Raw genomic sequence first — 16,328 nt, forward strand, 5'->3', positions numbered from 1 at the left:
AAATGACCAACAGGAGTATGAAAAGGTGCTCAACCAAACTAATTACCGGGAAAAATGCAAATCAAGATCACAATGAGAGATCACCTCACTCTTGTTAATATTATCAAAAAGAAAAGAGATAGCAAATACTAGTGTGGATATGGAGAAAAGGGAATCCTTGTGCACTGTTGGTGGGAATGTAAATTGGTACAGTTATAGAAAATAGTAGGGAAGTTTCTCAAAAACTTCAAAAGAGAACTACCATATGATCTAGCAACTCCAGCTCTGGGTATATATCCAAAGGAAATGAAATCAGTATATTTAAGAGATAGCTGTACTCCCATGTTCACTGCAGCATTATTCACAGTAGGCAAGACATGGAAACTACCTAAGTGTCCACCAATAGATGGATTATAAAGAAAATGTGGTATATATACACAATAGAATATTGTTCAGCCTTATGAAAGAAGGAAATCTTTGGAGGACATTATGCTAAGTGAAATAAGCCAGACGGAGAAATACAAACATTGTATGATATAACATAGATGTGGAATCTAAAAATGTCGAACTCAGAGAAACAGAGGATAGAACAGTGGTTGCCAGGGGCTAGGAGGTGGGGGAATGGGGAGATACTGGTAAAGGGTACAAACTTTCAGTTACAGGATGAATAAGTCCTAGAGATCTAATATACAGCATGGTTAACTATAATTAATAATACCATATAGTATACTTGAAATTTGCTAAGAGAGTAAATCTCAAGTGTTCTCACCACATGTGCATACGCACACACACACAAAATGGTAACTGTGAGGCGATGGTTATGTTAATTGGCTTGACTGTGGTAAACATCACACAAGGGATGCTTATATCAAAACTCTATGTTGTATAACTTAGATATAGTCAGTGTTTTAATTTTTCAATCATAACTCAATGAAGCTGGGAAAAAAATTAAAAGCCTATTCACACGGCCACATCCAGTTGCAAAAGGAAGCTGGGAAACGTAGTCTCTGCTTAGGCAGCCATGTGCCAGCTCACATCCTTGCAGGCATGGGGAGATCTATTAATAAAACGGAGGAAGGGAAAATTGGAAACTGCAGGACAGTAGCAATTTCTGCCACACATGGACACACATACACACATCATGTCAGTAAAATGTGAGAATAGATCATGAAAAAGGAAGCCATGGGCTCCAGGCAATAAGAGATCTAACATCAGAACAGGTTAGGGAAAGGCTAGGATGACATCTTTACAGCAGGCCAAAGGAAAAACTTGTCTGGTTTGGAGAAGCTCAGAAGGGATTCCAAAGAAATGTTTCCAAGAAAATTATATTAATATAATACCTAATTTATTTAAATACTCTGAGAACAGATAACCATATCTAGGGGAGAGCCTGGCAACAAACTAGAAATAAGCATGTAGAAAACAAAGCAAAAAATCACACATTCAATAAAGGGAAAATGAAATACTATGCAAGAAAGAAATGTAGTCATGGTACAATATATCTTAGCTTTGAATAGAATATATGTGGTCATAACAATACCAACACTGTATATTGATTTAATTAAAATTATATTTGGAGGATGTGGGGATGGGAAGTATAGATGTACATGGTGAGATCAGGGGGAAAAAAATAGATGGGTGAAATGCAGCTAAATCCTTATCTTCCAAAGGAGGAAGCCCACAGATAATGCCTAAAACTAAAATAAATAAATAAACATTTTTTAAAAATTAAGAAGTAATAGTACCGGTATCTGATTTATAATTATATTGATACAAAAGAAAAGAAATAGTTAAAAGAACTGAAAGTGGTTGACTCTGGAAAGCAGAAAATAAGGTGAGGAATGAGGTCTAGCGACCGCTGTTTGGTAAAAGACTTCCAGAACTAGTGGGCATTTTAAATTATGTGCATAAACAACTTTCATAACAGAAGAACTAAATTTTTAAATAAAAACAAAATTTATGTGAAAAACAGAAACATAATCTCTAGGTGGCAGGGTTATGGATAATTTCAATTTTCTAGCATTGTTTTTGGTATTTTTGAAATGTTTTACAATGTAAACATACTATTATAGTCACGGGGAAAAAATGGGTAGTTTAAAAAAAAAAATGTAGTGGAGGGGCTTTTGTTCCTGGCCATGACAATGTAACTCATATTGGATTAATCTCCCACTAAAAGTAACCATAAATGATGGACAAAAAATACATTTAAAAACTGTTTGGAATAATTGATGCAGGCAAGGCCTAATGGACAACAGTGGAGAGAAGGCAAATACATGAGATGAGCTCCACTTCGTCCCAGCTTTTTCCCTGAGGGCATTTTCTACATATTAGCACAGATAAACAGATACAAGCAGAAAGCAACAGTCTTACTGGGCTGTGAAGTCTCAGGCTACCAAAGTGACTCAGACTTCAAGGACAAAATCAGGAAGGGAAGTAAACAATTGAAAAGAAACGCTTAAATCTATGTAAAAGTCCCCTAACAGCAGCAGCAGCAAATCCCCTCTATTTTTGGCTAACTCTGCATCCACAAAGCAACACTCCAGGAAAACCAGCATAAAACAGCAGCTAGGAGGATAAAAGGCTGAGCAAAGATATGAGCAGCTAGGCAGTATTCAGGAGAAAGATCAGAGATCAAGTCCCACGAACGTGGAGGGGACTTGGTAACATCAAAAACTTTTAGTTGAGATCGCAGAAAGATCAAGACATAGGTATAAGGGCTACATGTTGGAATAAGTTAAAAACTAGAAATACAAACAAACAGAACCTAGCGAAGTCTAATACAAACCTCAATAGTGTCAAGGTAACATACTGGTATTATTTAGTTTTAAGAAGAAAACAAATTTCTTTGAATAAAGATAACATTATCCAGAAGCTATTAAATTTTTCAATCACAACGTCTGACATCCAATCAAATATTGTAAAACTTGGGTACAAAAACTACAACCTGTCCCCTGGTTTTGTATAGCCTACAAGCTAAGAATGGTTTTTACATTTTTAAAGGGCTGTACAAAAATTTAAAAAGAAGAATAACATGGATAACATGGGCTCACAAAGCCTAGAATGATTACAATCTTGCAATTTATAGAAAAAGTTTGTTGACCTCTGTTACAAAGCATGGGTTATTAAAAAAAAAAAAAAAAGGAAAAAAAAATGACTGAAAACCAAGAAGAAAAGAGAGAACAGAAACAGAACAGACATAGATAACAATAGAAACAGATATAGATAACTCAGATATGAGATTTACCATGCAGGGATTTTAAAATAACTTCGATTAATATGTTTAAGAAAACAGAGGAAGAGATGGACCAAATGGATAAATCTACGGATATTTTCAACAGAAAACTGGAATCTATAAAAGAATATCAGATGGACATTTTAGAATTGAAAAACACAATATCTGATATTTTGAGCTCACTGGATTCTTTAAACATAGGTTAGAGACAGCAGAAGACAGGATGAGTGAAATGATAGAGAGATCCAAAGAAATATCCAAACTGAAGCAAAAAGGAAAAAATGTAAAAAAGCAGACTAGAGCATAAAAGATACATGTGATAAATATAAAGGGTCTAAGACATGTGTAACTGGAGTCCAAAAAGAGTAACAGAAATAATGGAGCAGAAGCAGTATAGGAAGACCCAACGGACAGAATTTTCCCAAAACTGAAAAAAAGGTTTATGAAGCTGACAAAACTCAAAGCAAGTTAAAGACAAAGGAAATTATATCTAGGCATATCACGGTAAAACTGTGGAAAATCAAAGAGAAACTATTAAAGCAGTTTGAAGAAAAATACATATTGCTTTCAAAGGAACAAAATAAGACATATAACTGACATATAATTACGAACGCCAGAAGAAAATGTAGACACCTTTAAAGCACAAAAAACAAATGAAATAAAGCACAAACAAAACAAAACAAAGCCCCCTAAACCCCATCTACCTAGATTTTAACACACAGTGAAAATATTCCTTTAAACCAGAGGTGCAATAAAGATCTTTTCAGACAAACAAAAGCTGAGGGAATTTACAAAGAGCAGATCTGCACTACAGGAAACACTAAAGGAAGTTCTTCAGACTAAGGGGAAAAAATGTCAAATGGAAGTATGTAACTTCAAGAAGGAATAAACAGCAGTATAAAGAATAAATTGTGGGTAAAAGTAAATGAATACTGACAGCTTAGGATAATAATGTCTTATGAACCATATAAGACATATGGAAATAAAATATATAATAACAATAGTATAAAAGGATAGAAGGGGATAAATGGAGTAATATTGTTAAAAGCACATGCATGGTTTGAGAAGGGATATAAATACTAAATTAAGGTAGCTTTAAATGAGCATTATGGTAGAATTAAACAAGAATGCAAATTATAACCTCTAGGACCACAACAAAAGGGTAAATATGAAAAATATATTTAAAGACAAATAGAAGAGAAAAATGAAATGCTTGATCATTCCAAAAGGAGGAATGAAAAGAGTCAAAGGAATAAAAGAATAAACAAAGAACAGATGGGACAAATAAAAAACATACAGCACGACAGTACACAGACTAAAAATCAAACCATATCAGTAATTACATTACATATAAATAAACACTCAGATTAAAAGACAAAGATTTTTCAGGCTGGATTTGAGGTAAGAGATGCATTTAAACATAAGAAGCCAGAGAAATTGAAAGAAAAAGATATACCAAGCAAACATTAACCAAAAGAAGGCTTGCTGGTGTAGCTATACAGTATGAGATAAAGGAGACCTTACAGGAAGTAATGTTACTAGAGATAACAAGAGACATAAAATATTAAAGAGTCAATGCAACAGGAAGATGCATAAAAGCATTGATGCTATAACCTAAACAATCTAATGCAACAAGCTAAACAATCAATGCAATAATCTAAATTGCTCTGTACTAAATAACTTAGCTTCAAAATATAAAGAGCAAAGATGGACAGAATTGAGAAAATGACAAACCCGCAAATATACTTAGAGATTTTAACACTCCTCTTTCAGTAGCCAATACAACAAGCAGACAAAAATAATCAGTAAAATTATAGAAGATTTGAACATCATAATTAAACAACTCAACACAGAATATACATACATACAACTATACCCAATAACTGCGAAATACACATTCAAGCACATGTGAAATATTTACCAGAATGGACTATAAATTGGGTGATAAAGCAAGTCTCAAAAATTTCAAAGGACTGAAATCATGCTCAAGCATTATGTTCTGTGACAATACAATTAAACTAGAAAGCAGTAACAGAAAGATAACTAGAAAAAACCCAAAGTGTTATAAAATTGAATGCAAAATACTTGCAAATAATCCAAAGATCCAATGGGAATTACAGCATAAATTTAATCTGAAATTTAAATCTTTCCACAGAGGGGCCAGCCAGTGGTGTTGCGGTTAAGTTCGCGTGCTCTGCTTGGCAGCCCAGCGTTTGTGGGTTTGGATCCTGAGCACAGACCTATACATAGCTCATCAAGCCACCATTGCTCATCAAGCCATGCTGTGGCGGTGTCCCATATACAAAATAGAGGAAGATTGGCACAGATGTTAGCTTAGGGACAATCTTACCCACTTCCCCTCCCCGCCCCCACACCAAAAAAACTTCCCCAGAGAAAACTCCAAGTCCAGATGGCTTCATAAGTAAATTCTTCCAAATACTTAAAAGAAAAATAATAGTACTATTTCACAAACTTTTCCAGAAAGTAAGAAAAAAGGGAATATTTTCCAACTTGTTTTCTAAGGTCAGTTTCATAATTGATACCAAAATACCATAAGCATCTTACAAAAAAGGAAAATTACAGGCAAACATCTCTCATAAATTACTTTCCCTCACAGTGGGTGTAGGTGTTACATGTTTAGAAGGGAAAAACAGTCAAATGTGAGAAAAATGTTTATAGCAACATCATCCATGTTTAAATAATTAAAGACAAATAGAGAAATTCTGGGAAGATGGCAAAGAACATAGTTTTGTTTTTTAAAAATCTCCCTGATACCTCCACAAAAGAGACAAAATCAGGACAGCAAAACCAAATACCTATGAACAACATCTAAACCAAATCTAGGTGACAAGATATCCTCACAACTCCCAAAATACATGTGAATGGGGAAAAAAATCACTGACAGCCTCCAGACTCAGGTAGTTACAGCATCTGTGCAAAAGAAAGCAGAGAGAAACAACAGGGCACCTGACAGACCCCAGATCAGGAGAACGCCAAAATAGCCAGTAGGTATTCCCAAGCAAGTGTTATGGGCCAATTTAAGAATAGCAGCTGAAATGGGAATGGTTTCCACACCTTCCAATTTGCAAGTAAGTGGAAGGGATGAATGGAAAAGTCGAAAAGGGTTGGGACAGTCTGGACACTAAGAATTCTCAAAACTAACTGATTAAAGCTCCCTTCTAGAATAAAGCCCACACTGAGGAGAAAATTCTGGAAGGAGAATCCAAATTGACCTGTGCAGGAATAATAGAAACAAAGAAAAGAGAAAAGTGAGGGAAGAGCAGAAACTACAAGGCCGTAATTTCTAAACATTTCATCAAAGTAACAGAAGAGGAAGCTCTAAGCTATGAAGTTAGAAAAGCTATTTTGACTAATTCTTCCCTTCTAAAAGTTTAGCAAATCTAATTTCACATGCAAATAACTAACATAATAGGGTCATCACTGAATTCCGTACAAAGTTATTATAAGAAAAAACAGAAGTAAAAGAATAATATCCCTATTGACTGGAGTTTCCCAAATTTGGCACTATTGGGTCAGGTAATTCTTTGTTTGGGGGAGCACCTGGCACAGTATGCACTGTAGAAGATTTACCAGCTTCTCTGGCCTCTACCCACTAGACACTTGTAGTACCTTTCCCTGGTGGCAACCAAAAATGTCTCCAGACAATGGCAAAATCATGCTTGGTTGAGAACTGCTGCTACAGACAATTAAAACTCACAAAACAAATTAAAATTATAACCTAGCATTGCAAAATTAACTAGAAAAATTAAGAACACGATATGACACGAGAACAAATAAATTACAACAAGAAAATAATCAAGAATGAGGCAGCTGATAGAGCTCAGGAAAGACTAGGAAAAAGAACTTAGAAATAAAGATTCTAGAATAAACACAAGATCATATAAACAAAACAGACTATGTCTTAAGAGATATGGCAGGTGAGCAGGAGAAAAATATTTAATTAAAGAAAAAAGTGACAAAAAGGATTCAAGAGAAAGGGACACATACAGAAGCAAGGCAAAGAAGATCCAAAATACACATAGTAGAAGTCCCTGAAGTAGACTTAAGGAACAAAACAGAAAACTGTGACTCAGGAACTTTCCTAAAATTGCGGAGGGAGAAGATTGGAAACCACATGTTAAAAATACACACCACAAGGAGGAAAAACTACAAAACTGATGAAAAAGATCAAAGAAATACAAAGTAAATGGAGATATTATCCCATGCGTATGGATAGGAAGACTCAATATTGTCAAGATGTCAGTTCTTACCAAGATGATCTATGAATTCAAAGCAATCCCAACCAAAATCCTAGCAAGTTATTTTGTGGATATCGACAAATTGATTCCAAAGTTTATGTGGAGAGGCAAAAGACCCAGAACAGCCAACACAAGATTGAACAAAGGAATGACACTACTAAAAGCTACAGTAATCAAGACAGTGTGATATTGGTGAAAGAATAGGAAACAGATCAATGGAATAGAACAAAGAGACTAGAAACAGACTCACACATATATAGGCAACTGATATTTAACAAAGGAGCAAAGGCAATTCAATGGAGAAAGGATAGTCTTTTCAACAATTGGTGCTGGAACAACTGGACATCCATAGGCCAAAAAAAAAAAAGGTATCTAGACACAGACTTTACACACTTCACACTTAAAATCAATCAGAGACATAAGTGTAAAAATGCAAAACTATAAAACTCCTAGAAGATAACGTAAGAGAAAATCCAGATGACCTTGGGTTTGGCAAGGACTTTTTCAGATATAATGCCAAAGGCATGATTAGTGAAAGAGAGAATTAATAAGCTGGATTTCATTAAAATGAAAACTTCTTCGTTCAAATTAAAAATTTTTCATTAAAATTAAACAGTGACAGAAACACACTGTCAAGACAATGAGAAGACAAGTCACAGACTGGGAGAAACTATTTGCAAAAGACAAACACAAAAAGGACTGTTAACCAAAATTTACAAAGAATTCTTAAAAGTCAACAGGAAAACAAACAACCCAAGTAAAAAATGGGCAAAAGATCTGAACAGAGACCTCAGCAAAGAAGATACACAGATGGCAAATAAGCATATGGAAAGAGGCTTCACATCATATGCTATTAGGGCACTGCAAATTAAAACATGTGCTACCACTACACATCTATCATGATGGGTAAAATCCAAAACGCTGACAACATCAAATGCTGCTGAGGATGTGGAGCAAGTGGAACTCTCATTCTTTTCTGATGGAAATGTAAAATGGTACAGCCACTTTGTTAAACAGTTTGGCAGTTTCTTATAAAACTAAACATATTCTTAAGCATACAATCTAGCAATCATACTCCTTGGTATTTACTCAGATGAACTGAAATCCTATGTCCACATAGAAAACTGCACTCAGATTTTTACAGCAGTTTTATTTGTAACTGCCAAAACCTGGAATCAATCAAGATGTCCTTTAATAGGTGAATACCCATATAAACAAACTGTGGTATATCCATACAATGTAACATTATTCAGCACTAAAAAGAAGTGAGCTATCCAGCCATGAAAAGACATGAAGGAATCTTAAATGCATATTATTAAGTGAAAGAAGCCAGTCTGAAAAGGCTACGTAATGTATGATACCAACTGTAGGACATTCTGGAAAAGGCAAAACTATGGGACAGTACAAAGGTCAGCGGTTGTTAGGAGTTTGTGGGGAACATGGGATAAACAGGCAAAATGTACACTACCAAGAGTGAACCCTAACGTAAACTATGGGTTTTGGGTGATAATAATGTGCCAATGTTGGTTTGTCGACTCTAACGAAAGCACCCCTTGTGGGCGGCTGTTGATGGCTGGGGAGGATAAACATGTGGGAGGAGGGGGTATATGGAAATTCTCTGTACTTCCTGTTCAATTTTGCTGTGAACCCAAAACTACTCTAAAACAAAAGTCTTTTAAAAGAATAAACCCAAATACACTAAATACTAGAAAAATAAACCCAACACCAAAATATATTTTAAGAAAACTACTGGACTTTAAGGAAAAAGATAGATATCCTTTGAGTATTCAAGCAGAAAGACCAAGTCAGTTACAAGGAAAAGAAAATAAGATTGTCACCAGGCTTTCTGAAAATTATGCTTTATGCCAGAATATAACAAAGTTATATTAAAGATATTCAAAGAAAGGAAATGTAAGCCAAGGAGGTATATTCAGCCAAACTGATCTCCCAGAATAAAGTCTTCAGACAAACTGTTATGAACGTGCAAAATCTCTGGTTATATTGTTCACACGAGCCCCTCCTAAGGAATCTATTATAAAAGGAGCTTAAGACAATCAAAATGATGAGATGGACAGAAGGATTGGAAGACTAAAGAACATCACAGGTTCTTTATGTTTGTCATTTAATCCACAAAGCAATCCTTGATAATAGTGTTTCCATTCCACACATGGAGAAACTGAACGTCAATGTCAGAGGAATTTGCGCATGGTTCCTGGGCAAGTGATGGAACCAGAACTGGAACCAAAACCCATTCCTTATCCACAACATAAAGCTGCTCCCACATACACATTAAATAAAGCTTTGCGTCTTTGCATATACAGTCATGTGTTGTGTAATGACAGTGATATATTCTGAGAAATGCGTTATTAGGCGAGTTTGTCATTGTGCATCCTAAATGACATAGCCTACTACATGCCTAGATGGTATAACCTACTATACACGTAAGCTATCTGATATAGTTCATTGCTCCTAGGCTACAAACCTGTACAGCGTGTTACTGCCCTGAATACTATAGGCAACTGTAACACAATTCTAAGTATTTGTGTATCTAAACATATCTCAACATAGACAAGGTACAGTAAAAATATGGTCTAAGAGATAAAAAATGGTATACTTGTATATGGCAATTACCGTGAATAGAGCTTGCAGGACTGGAATTGCTCTGAGTGAGTCAGTAAGTTAGTGGTGAGTGAATGTGAAGGCCTAGGACATTTCTGTACACTACTACAGACTTTATAAACACTGTACACTTACACTACACTAAATTGATAAAAAAATAATTTTCTTTCTTTGAGAATAAATTAACCTTAGCTTACAGTAACTTTTTACTTTATAAATTTTTTAAAACTTTTTGACTCTTTTGTAATAATACTTAGCTTAAAATACACATTTTATAGCTGTACAAAAATATTTTCTCCTTGTATCTTTATTCTACAAGCTTTTTTCTATTTTTAATTTTTTTTTTACTTTTTAACTTCTTTATTAAAAATTAAGATACAAACACACACATTAGCCTAGGCCTACGCAGGGTCAGCATCATCAATATCACTGTCTTCCACCTCAACATCTTGTCCCACTGGAAGGTCTTCAGGGGCATTAACACGCATGGAGCTGTCATCTCCTATGATAACAATGCTTTCTGCTGGAACACCTCCTGAAGGACCTGCCTGAGGCTCTTCTTCAGGAGGTGTCACTCTTTTCAGAAATATGTCCACGGTGGTTTGTTTGGTTTGTTTCTTTTTTTCATCATAGATCTGCTTATAAGCAGATAATATACCATGAACATTCCCCTCTCTTAAGGAAAATCTTTCAGTGCTGGCATCCATGTTTTCAAACTTTTTAAAGAGCTCGTTGAGGTCTGCAAAAGCTTCTGCTAAACTCTTCACTGTGAATTTTCTTGAGTGCTCTTATTTTTCTTCTCCTGCAGTTTCCTTTTCTCTTGCCTCTTCTTCAGCTATGTGTTCCTGTTCCAGTTCCAACAACTCCTCAGTAGTCACTTCCTCAGGAACCACCTCTAGGAACTCCTCAGCGTCATCCTCAATCACATCCAAGTTAAAGTTGTTTGCCATCTCAACCACAGCTTTGTTGATTTTTGCCACCTCCTTATCCTTGGCAAGTCCTTTGAAGGCATGGACAAACTTCTTGAGTGTCTTCTTCCAGATGCCATTCACACACTCCTTGGTGACATCACCCCAAGTCCAAGTAAGGTTCTTGATGCAGTCATAAATGTTGTAATCCTTCCAGAATTGCATCAGTGTCTTCCTCAGTTGCAGCAATAGCCTGGGCAAAGGTCCTCCTCAGGCAGTAGGCCTTAAAAGCTTCTATAACTCCTTGATAGACCGGATGGATCAAAGAGGTAGTGTTTGGAAGGAGAAATACAGCTTTGATATTAGGATGAAGATCACCAATAAAAGAAGGATGTCTGAGAGCATATCAACAATAAGTAATGGGGCCGGCCCCATGGCCGAGTGGTTAAGCTTGCGCGCTCCACTGTGGCGGCCCAGGGTTTTGCTGGTTCAGATCCTGGGCGCCGACATGGCACTGCTCATCAGGCCACGTTGAGGCGGCATCCCACATGCCACAACTAGAAGGACTCACAACTAAAATACACAACTATGTACTGGGGGAATTTGGGGAGAAAAAGCAGAAAGAAAAAAAAATAGATGGGCAACAGTGGTTAGCTCAGGTGCCAATCTTTAGGAAAAAACAATGAAGATTGGCAACTGTTGTTAGCTCAGGTGCCAATCTTTAAAAAAAAAGTTCCTTTAAAAAAAAATAATAGTAAAATCTTGAAGGTTATGTTATTCTCCAAACCATATTTCTCTATTTTGCAGCATAGCAATTCAGGAGGGCATCTTGGAAGAGAAGCTGGGTCATCCATGACTTCTTATGACTCCTATAGTACACTGGCAGTATGTGCTTACTGATATGTAAGGCTTGAAGGCCTTGGGGTTCTCACTAAGCCAGATCACAAAGGGTTTCAATTTGTAGCCTGCCATATTGCCCCCAAGCAAGACTGTTACCCTATCCTTAGAAGCCTTGAAACCTGGCTTTGACTTGGCCTCCTTATGGATGAAAGTCATTTTAAGGATCCATTTCCAGAACAGAGAGGTTTCATCTATATTGAATATTTGCTCTGGCAAGTAATTTTCCTCCACAATCAGCTTATCTAAAGTTTCCAAAAATTTTTCAGCTGCCCTCACATCAGCATTTGCAGACTCACCACTTAATTTCATATTATGTACTGATAATGATTCTTGAATTATTTAAACCACCCAGAGCCAGCAGTAAATTCAACATCATAGTCAGGTCCAGCCTTTTCTTTCAACATTGCAAAGAAACGTTTTGCTTTGGCTGTGATCATCAAGATACTGAGAGGGATATGCTTCTGTGTCTGGTCTTTATTCGAAGTCATTAGAAGTTTCTCCATGTCTGATACAGGCCCTTCTCAAATTTTTATTAGTCTCATTGCCTTCAATGAGGCAGATCCTTTGAAAGCTTCCGTAACTTTGTTCTTCAAGATCATAGTCAGGGTGGAATGGGACATGCCTGACTGGCAAGCAATAACCATCACTGATTTTCCACCTACGTAGTCCTTAATCACTTTTAATTTTGTTTTCAGGTCAATCACTTGACGTGATCTCTTACTGGCAACATTAGCAGCAGATTTTGTATGCTTGGGGGCAACAATGAACAAAACAACATAAGATTAAATCAAACACAAGAGAAAATAGTGCGATCAAAAGATGTAGTAAGCATGAGATGTCCGAGGCTGCCGCCAGAATAACAGAGCATGCTATATTACAGTAAAATCGTTTTTGTAAGTACAGTCAGAAAAGTACACTCTAAAATAACAATAAAAAGTATAGTGGGGTAAATATATAAAGCAGTAACATAGTCATTTATTATCATTATCAAGTATTATGGACTGCACATAATTGTATGTGCTATACTTTTATACGACTGGCAGTACAGTAGGTTTGTTTACACCACCATCACCACCAACAGGTGAGTAATGTGCTGCGCTACAACATTACGACAGCTACATGGGACCTCCGTTGCATATGCAGTCTGTTGTTGACCAAAACGTCATTATGTGGTGCCTGACTATACTGGAATTGCATTTGCCCTGAATTTCATTTTCTTCCTTATCTACCCAATGAGCTCTTTTTTATCTTTGGCCTAACTCAAAATCACTTGCTGTCTCTGTGGCTTTCCCTTACCCAAAAGGGCCATATTATCATCAATGAAACTGGATAGCATTGATAACATAAAGCCTCCTCAACTGTGGCTCCAAAGCTTTTCACACACAACACCTCTAACGCAGACTTTGTCACACATGATTTCCTTGATGGTAAGAACTGTGACATCTGTGTCCTAAAATCCCAGCACAAAGCATATTATTCTAAGTAAATGTAGTTGGGGAAAAACTTAAAAAGAGGGCAGAAGACGACTCTGGGAAGTGTTTAACTATCCAAAATAAAGTTAATTACTTAAACATCTCTGCACTACCTCTTAACTTTGTGCATATTTTATTCTTACTCTTTTCATGCAATACTATCATTTATTTGTTTTCATTTGTTATGTGTCCTCTGAGAGCAAGGATAATTTTTTACTCTTTGTAGCTCTAGCACCCACCGCATAATAGTACACACAGCCAGTAAATGTTCAATAAATAGTTGGGAAATTGAATTAAAAAAATAAAATAAATGATAAACTAAATTACTTCTCAGTTCCAATTCTATGCAGATGGATAATTTTAATACGTAGAAGGAAAGCCTTGCTTTCACATTGCCTACATATTATCATACATCAAATTACAAATATTTAAGCAACAAAAATTTTACACAAGAGGTATCAGAATCTGATGTTTTTAAAGTAGTAGTTCTAATGGGAATGAACATATATAGGACTTTTAGACTACAAAATAATCTGCAATTCTTATCATTATTTTTGAAAGTGTTTTGGCCTGGAGGCAGTTTTTTCCTGAATAAAGCCTGAGGCATTTTGAGAACAGGCTCAGACTGAGACATAAGCATATTAAATTACTAGTATTTTTGGTTTTGATTGGTATTTGGGATACAACTGCACAATTTCCAGACACGAGAGTGTGAACAAATTAATTAGGAATACACACACTTTGTGTACTTGCCCTTTCTTCAAACAAATGATTATATATACTTCTTCATTCAAATTTTTTTCTCTTTAATATTAAAGAAAATGCCAGAATCATTAATGGCTAGGAGATTCACCCTTAATAAGGAAATAGCAACTCACTTTTGCAGCTTTATTAACACGTGTATAGGTTCACTTCACTGGCTAATTATTAGTATCTGACTAACTCCTACATATACAATGTGAATAGCCTCACCCCCTAGGTTATTTTTCTGTTAGTTTTGGATATGAGTTTCACTCTAAGCTTTAAGGAGAGACAGAGAAAAAGAATAAAAGAGAGAGAGACAGAGGTAGAAAGAGAGAAAGAGAGCAAAAGTGACACATACACACACTACACTCATGCCTAGACACAACTTAAAAAAAAAACTATATTCAACTTCCTCTTCATTTGAATAAGATGCTAAATCTGAAAACACCTCCTTTTACACAGACACTCTTCCTTATGCATAGCTATAATACCAAGACCCACAATACTCATGGATCATAAATATTTTCCTCCTGCCTCACAAGAATTGATCCTCCCCAGTCCTAGGTTAATGTATGTCAAACCCGTTACAGATATCTTTTAGTCAACGTGATTCCTGAATCCACATTAAAATATACACGATTCGTCTCAACACACTACTTTTATATCTTTCTTCATGCAAAATATTGCTGTGACTATTCTACTTTTCTGGCTCCCTCCATACACATTTCCTTTTCCTTTTATATTATATCCTATTCAGATTATAACATACCAAAACTCAAGACTGTCATTTGAGACAGCTCCCCAGAAAATACAACCATTCTCCATCTAACTAGAAATTATGACAAAAAAGATGATCTTTTACAAATAATTCACTTAAAATAAACACATCTTAAAAAATACAATTTGATTTTTAATAGTATTATTTCTAGTACGGAAAAACAGCTACTCTCTGCTTACCACTTCCAACGGCTGTGATCTCCAATAGTTCTGTCTGCAGTTGTAGTTCAGCTTCTCCAAGTATCTTTAGAACAGAATTGGTAGGGCTTTTTCCCCAGACTCTTCTTGGAGATCCACCAGGATCTAATTTAATAACCTCTCCTACCGTATGTTCTAGAAGAGAAAGATACAAAAAATAATTTTCAATGATAGAACGTAATAATAATAATCCTGCATTATAAGTCAGATTTAAGGTCTTCTATCCAGTTAAGTGTTTCGTGAGAAAAAGTTTTTGTAAACAAACAGCATATAATGATGATGTTTAAAGAAAGACTTTCAGGGAATGAACGATGAATGATAGAAAGAACAGAAGCAACTGACACTAGTAACAAGAAAAATATCTAGTATTGCCTTTTTAAATACTTAAGAATTAAATTCTAGTTTTAGGGAACATAAAGCATAAATTATAATATACTATAATTTTAATTTGCGAAAATAAAAAATGAAGATAGTTAAGCAATAATTTTGGGGAGTACAAAAAAATAAAAATATTTTGCTTCTATAAACTTAATTATAGAGAATAGAAAACAAATCCTAAGATAAATGTGCATGTGGATTAAAAGTAGAGAAAAGTATTTCTAAGAAATTTTGTTTTATTTTATCTTATACATCATAAGTAGGCAACTGACTCTTTCTGACATTAACAATTTTGGGTAAACCTTATAAATAAAATTTAGCAGGCAAAAAATAGAAAATTATCTACTAAAGTCTGAGTCTTTAGAACGTTTAGTAGTAGTACATTTAGTATATAGGTACCTAGCAGTAATAGACAGGATATAACCTCAAATATTATGGAGTATAAGACATATAAACTTTCCATGGTAACCAAATACAGGTTGGTACAAATTTCTGTGTACCAGTTTCATAAAAGTAAGCACCTGCAAATCAACGGGTAATATTCAGTTTTGTACAGCCAAAATGATTACCAATAGGGAACTGATTTTCAAAAAGATGGCTAAAAGAGAGTAGAGAACCCAGAAATAACTTACAGCCACTTGGTGTCTGACAAAGATGCCAAAGCAATCTAATGTGGGGGGAGGCTCTTTAACAAACAAAACTGGAAAAACCGAATGTCCATATGAAGACATTTAGACTTTATCCCCTTTGATGTGGGGAAGGAAAACCATGTGGAGTTGGTGGTCTCTCTGAGCAGAGGTCACAGAACTGGAAGTCCAGGGAGGCAAAAGTGGTTAACGTTGGCAGAACAGAGTCCTGAAGA

The 16,328-nt window shown here is 35.6% G+C and overlaps 1 protein-coding gene across 12 annotated transcripts in view; it reads right to left on the reverse strand.

Moving 5' to 3' along the window:
- The window catches only part of NEK1 (NIMA related kinase 1), a 220,342-nt gene that overhangs the window by 48,459 nt on the left and 155,555 nt on the right, over positions 1-16,328 (reverse strand). For all 12 annotated transcript variants that reach the window (XM_070505065.1, XM_070505062.1, XM_070505061.1 and 9 more), the window contains one exon: positions 15,071-15,223. In XM_070505065.1, coding sequence (XP_070361166.1) covers positions 15,071-15,223 — 153 coding nt within the window. The remainder of the gene's footprint in view (positions 1-15,070; positions 15,224-16,328) is intronic.

Source organism: Equus asinus, chromosome 3 (genome assembly GCF_041296235.1).
Source record: "Equus asinus isolate D_3611 breed Donkey chromosome 3, EquAss-T2T_v2, whole genome shotgun sequence".
Lineage (NCBI taxonomy): Eukaryota > Metazoa > Chordata > Mammalia > Perissodactyla > Equidae > Equus > Equus asinus.